At 33.7% G+C, this 5,475-nt stretch overlaps 1 protein-coding gene across 1 annotated transcript; it reads left to right on the plus strand.

Annotated features, from left to right (window-relative positions):
* Positions 1–237: 237 nt before the first annotated feature.
* On the plus strand, positions 238–1,209 carry LOC111393760 (auxin-induced in root cultures protein 12). The gene has a single exon (XM_023019451.1). The coding sequence runs from the start codon at positions 264–266 to the stop codon at positions 990–992; it is 729 nt and encodes a 242-aa protein (XP_022875219.1). The 5' UTR covers positions 238–263; the 3' UTR covers positions 993–1,209.
* The last annotated feature ends 4,266 nt before the right edge of the window (positions 1,210–5,475 follow it).

Consider the following 5,475-nt stretch of genomic DNA (forward strand, 5'->3'; position numbering starts at 1 on the left):
ACTACATCAAACACGTCATTAGTTATTTATAACGATCTCGACCTTGAAACTTTGCAATTTCCATGCCGGGACCGAGCTTGAATTTTGAACAATTGACCAACAACTCCCCAAGCACTATGCACATGTTGCCAATTTCTCTCTCAATCCACGTGTCATATTCTCATTGGGTCAACAAAAGTCCACTCCCAAAAGCCCCCCACACCCCCTCACGTCTATTTAACCCTCCCAAGATTAGCAAATTCTTCTTGTATCTTATTTTAGCCATGGCCTTTTCTATGTCATTCTTTTTCATTGTCACGGCTTTGCTTATCTCACCGGCCTATTCCCTCACCTGCACGTCACAAAACGTTACACAGAAAAACACACGATTCACAAACTGCAGCGATCTCCCGGTACTCAAGGCCTATCTCCACTGGACCTATGACCCAGCTGCCATGCCCAAACCCACTCTCTCAGTCGCATTCATTGCCCCTCCGGCCAAGCCCGAAGGCTGGGTTGCCTGGGCTCTGAACCCAACTGGCAAGGGCATGGCTGGGTCACAAGCACTCGTTGCATTCAAGGACTCCAATGGATCTATGGTTGTCAAAACCTACAATATCTCGTCGTACAGCTCTATAGTCGAGTCGAAGCTATTTTACGACGTGTTGGACAAGAAGGCGGAATTTTCCGGCGGGGCGATGAGGATATTCGCCAAACTTGCTTTGCCCAGTGACGCGACGGAGTTGAATCAGGTTTGGCAGGTGGGTTCTGCGGTGAAAGGTGGGATGCCAGAAAAGCATGATTTTGGGCCGGATAATTTGAATTCAAAAGACACATTGTCGTTGGTGAGTGAGGCCACCGCATCATCTCCTGCACTGGCTCCGTCACCGTCGCCGACTGCTGGGAGTGGGAGTGGGAATGGACGGCAAAACGGGAATGATAATGGGAGTTCGAGGATTGGGGTGTATGGGGCTTTGGTGCTACTACTGGCGATTCCACTAATCCACTTCTAGAGTTTTAGATTTTAGGGTTGTGATTTTTCATATACATTGGAATAAAAAATTAGGAGGTGAAATATTATTTACATATTCCACTTATTTAATTAGAGGGTAAAAAGGTAATTTTACTTGTTTGGTTAAAATTACACTTAAATTGAGCATGATATCTTTGGATGTTTCGTGATATTTTGTACCACAACTTTTTTGTGCAATACAAGCATGATTTGTGTGATATCGACTTTACGGGAATGAACAAGATTAGGAAGGAGGGATGAGATGAATGATTTGTTCATGCGTATTAAATTTGACATGTAACTTGTAAAAATATTTTTCAAAAATTAATTATTTTATTTTTTCTATTAAAAATAAACTAAATTGATACACAAATGCGCTGGTGACATCATAATCATATGTGCAGATGTTTCAATAGATCCGGGACAAGAATTTTCGCGACAATCACTTTGTATGATTTCATTTTATTTGCTCTTGAAGTTGAGGAGATTTTTAAAATTGTAAATTAAGTAATAATATTTGCAATCGATCATTGTCGTACATGTGGTAGTTAGTGATTTAATACATTAATATGATAATTTTTTAATATTTTATGCAACAAATTATTAATCGTCATATGTATGTTACGTAGAACGACTGCAATAATTAGCGATGACAAATAACATTATTCTTGTAAATTACAAGGGACAATTAAGGCGGTGGCATGCAGAAAAGAAATTCATAATTAATGTCTTTATTTCCATACTTTGAGTTGGCTGTAAAAAAAATTGGTTCCTTGAGATCCCAAATATTTGTTAATCCTTTAATTAGGTGCTCATTTTTCCAACTTTCATTAACTTCAATTTTGTCTTTAAATATTGCTAATAATCCACCTCACATGCTTGGCAACATGAACTTTAAAGTATTAGAAAATAAATAATTAAAAAGATAAAGAATAAACATCTTGTATGTTATCACGTGGCTTACTGTGTAAAGTCGATTCTTTTTGGATTGATGCTTGAGCAGTTAATGAAGATGGACTGTAAATTCATTGGCAGATATGTCTACTTTGGTTCAAATTTTAGCTCGTCCCAATAATTTATCAATCTACCATGAGATGGTACAAATCCATTGTCCTTTCAAAATATCTTATATATGAAATAAGAAAAAAACAAAAAAATTACTTACGGTTAGATTTTTGATTTCCTTGGGACGGTAGTTTAATTTTTCTATGAAGAACCTAAAAACAGTTGAGCAACCGTCCAAAGCACTAAAAATAAATAAAAATTGGTTGAGCGACTTTTTCCGAGAGACAAACGTTGTCCAAGGTCATAATGCATTGAAAAAATATAATCAAATAGTTCTAGTCAAAGTTGAACCCGAAATTCCAGATGGGTTGAAAAATAAAATAAAATATTTATCGGTCATTTTCAACAATACTGGACAAAACCCACACCTCGAGTAAAAATTTACTCCGTATCCCCATTTATTTTTTTCTTTCACTAGCAAAAGGGGACAAAGGCCGCTGCAGATAGATAGAAAAGTTGTTGGGTGTGAAAGATTAAAGAATAATTGAAAACTAATTTCAAAAGAGGCCAAATTTATATTTCTTTAGACCACGGGATAGATTCATAGAAATTTCAAGACACTAATTTCCATGCGCTAATGCCAATATTTGGTCTTCTTTAAAAAAGGACGTTGTGCGGAAAAAAGTGGATGTATTGCAGTATTGTACTACTATATTAGATTCATTTAAAAATTTTACGACATAGACATTGATCCTGTACAAGCTAAAACTCTCTAATCTCTCCCAATTTTCGGAAAAAAAATGTTTTTTCATTTGATTTTACGTTAAACTTTAAAATTCACTTGTATAAGATAGTTCAACTTTGGCAAACTCTTTGAACTTGCAAATGGGATGGGCATGGTCCAGTTTTTCTGAGATTTGGATGGAACCAAGCATAACTTGGCATCTTTTATAAAAATCCATTGATTATTCAAAATCCTACTGAGGAAAAGGTTTGAAGGGAAGGATTCATTAAGTTTTCACAAGGATTTAGGATTCAAAAAAACTTGAACTATAACGAGGCATTCAAGGGCACATCATCTTGTTCAATAAATATTTATAGAAAAAGGAAATCGATCATATTCTCAAATTCAACGTTAGATTCAAAAACTGATTAGCTCCTGAATAAATCAACTCTCATCAATTTTAACCTTCCCTACTCACTAACACCAATACAATCGATAAGACTAAATATCGTGACTACAAATATTCCATGTTGTCCCATTACATAAATAGCACGAGTGGGGAGAAATATGATGGTCTAGACATTATTGGTCCCTTTAGCATGCCGTGGATAATGAGGCAATCTAAAACTCTTCTTAGCTATCAACATATTTCGACTTTTTTTGGTTGACAATGGCAATTATTATCTTGTTCGTAATTATGTTTGTATCCTAATCATTTTAATTTTTCAAATCAAATGAGTGAATACGTACATACATTTTTAATTGATATCGCAATTAAAAAAAAAAAAAACTCGCATGGTTAATTTTGAAATAATTATGGCCGGCCCATAGGCGGAATTATTTGACCTCCAATGTGTAAGAACTACCTATTGGGATACAAAAATTATTTAATATCAAGATTACTGTTATGAACTCATAGCTTCTTTTTTGTTGGACAATGATAATTATTGTTTTGTTACTAATAATATTTGTGTCCTAATCATTTTAAAGACAGTTTGGCAACAAATTCATATATAATTGACATCAAACATTACTTTTAACTGTATATACATAATTATCATTTATTTATCCACATTTTTTTAGGGTCTTAAATTAACTTACATAGTTACTTTTCAAAATTGAAATGATTATGGTTAGTCCAAGAGCATGATTATTTGGCCCCAATGTGTACAATTTACCTATATTCTAATGGCAATTGACAAAGTCTTGTGATCAAGAACAGTTATTAATGTCAATATTATTAACGTCGTTTTTCATTTTTGATAACAGACAAGCACGGAATGCGTATTTTATAATTTTTTTCCTTTATGAGAAATGCGTTAACCTTTTTTTTCTCTTCAATGAACAAGATATAGTGCATGTTTGGCAAAGCTTATAAGTGATTATAAATTAATTAAAATATGATTTTATCCAATGTTTGAGTCGATAAATGTATTAAAGCGTTCAATGGTTTGCTGCCTCAACCATCACGAGACTTTGAAGATGAAAATCTTCAGCGAGGCACACGCGGACCTCAGGAACCTCTATAATATGACCCACAAAGTTTGTTGATCTTTTGAAAGTAGACGGTGTTCTTATTTTGAATAATTATGAAGAAAAGTTATTAGCACTTAATCTTAGAGTATTAATTAAAAAGTCGTAGCTTAAGATTAAACTAAGAGGATACGTAGAATTTGAGAGGGTAAACAGCCGTGAATTTAGGCACGTGCGGGCTCCAAAACCTAGCATGTGAAAATGAAAATATGAATTGATTTTGAATCCTTTACAAATCCCTATAAATTCGAGAAGAAAAAACATATTGAAAATGGGTTCCTTTATTTGGAACCAAAGAAAGTTGCTAATAAATAATAATTGAAAGTACAATAATACAAATCTTATCCGTCACGAGTTCGATTAGTCGAAGTCACTTTTCTACGCTTTAATACAATTTGATTCAACTTAAAAATTGTTATTAATATATTACTCGTATTATCCATAGGCTCGACTGCAAAGATTTCAATAGGTTCGAATGTGCCTTCTCCCACTCTAAAGTTGAAATAAATAAATAAATCTCAATATAACATTTATGCACAATTTGTGTTGGGTCCAACGATTTTGAAGAATCCTTTGAGTGATGAGAGTCGTGGGGTCACATGTCAATTGATATCATAAAGTGGATTCAAAGTCCCATTTTTATATTTTCGTCATCCAGACATCATAATGACGCATATAAATAATTATAAAGTTTAATTACTGTAGTTAATCTCCAAGATCAACGGGAAAAAGTGGGTTCCAAATATTAAAGTCAACGTGTCATAATCTTCAATTCGTAGAAGAAAATTAGTTTAAGATATTAATATCCTAAGATGTGAAAATTATTGTTTGCCAAATTATTTGGGATACCCACGTACTCGGTACTAGGAGTGGGATTAATGATTGTATTTGATTGAACAAAGTGACCGAGCTTTTGATAGAAATTGATAAGATTTTGATAAAGTTTTATCAAACAAGCACGTAGTATGTAAAAGTATTATAATTTTGACAATCAAATGAATTTTTTTACTACATCTTAGCGAAATTTTTGGATGAAAACCTTTATCAAGGACAATACATGCTAATTAATGATAGTTTGGAGATAAAAACAAGATGAAAAAAGTTAGGATATAAGCATGGTCGATATTATGAGCAATGGGGAGGGAAAATCCAGTGGTGTTGAGCACAATTTAGGTGACATACGAGTGTTATTTATTGATTAAACATCTAAAAAGTAAGAGAA

This window comes from Olea europaea, chromosome 4 (assembly GCF_002742605.1).
Source record: "Olea europaea var. sylvestris chromosome 4, O_europaea_v1, whole genome shotgun sequence".
In the NCBI taxonomy this organism is placed as follows: domain Eukaryota; kingdom Viridiplantae; phylum Streptophyta; class Magnoliopsida; order Lamiales; family Oleaceae; genus Olea; species Olea europaea.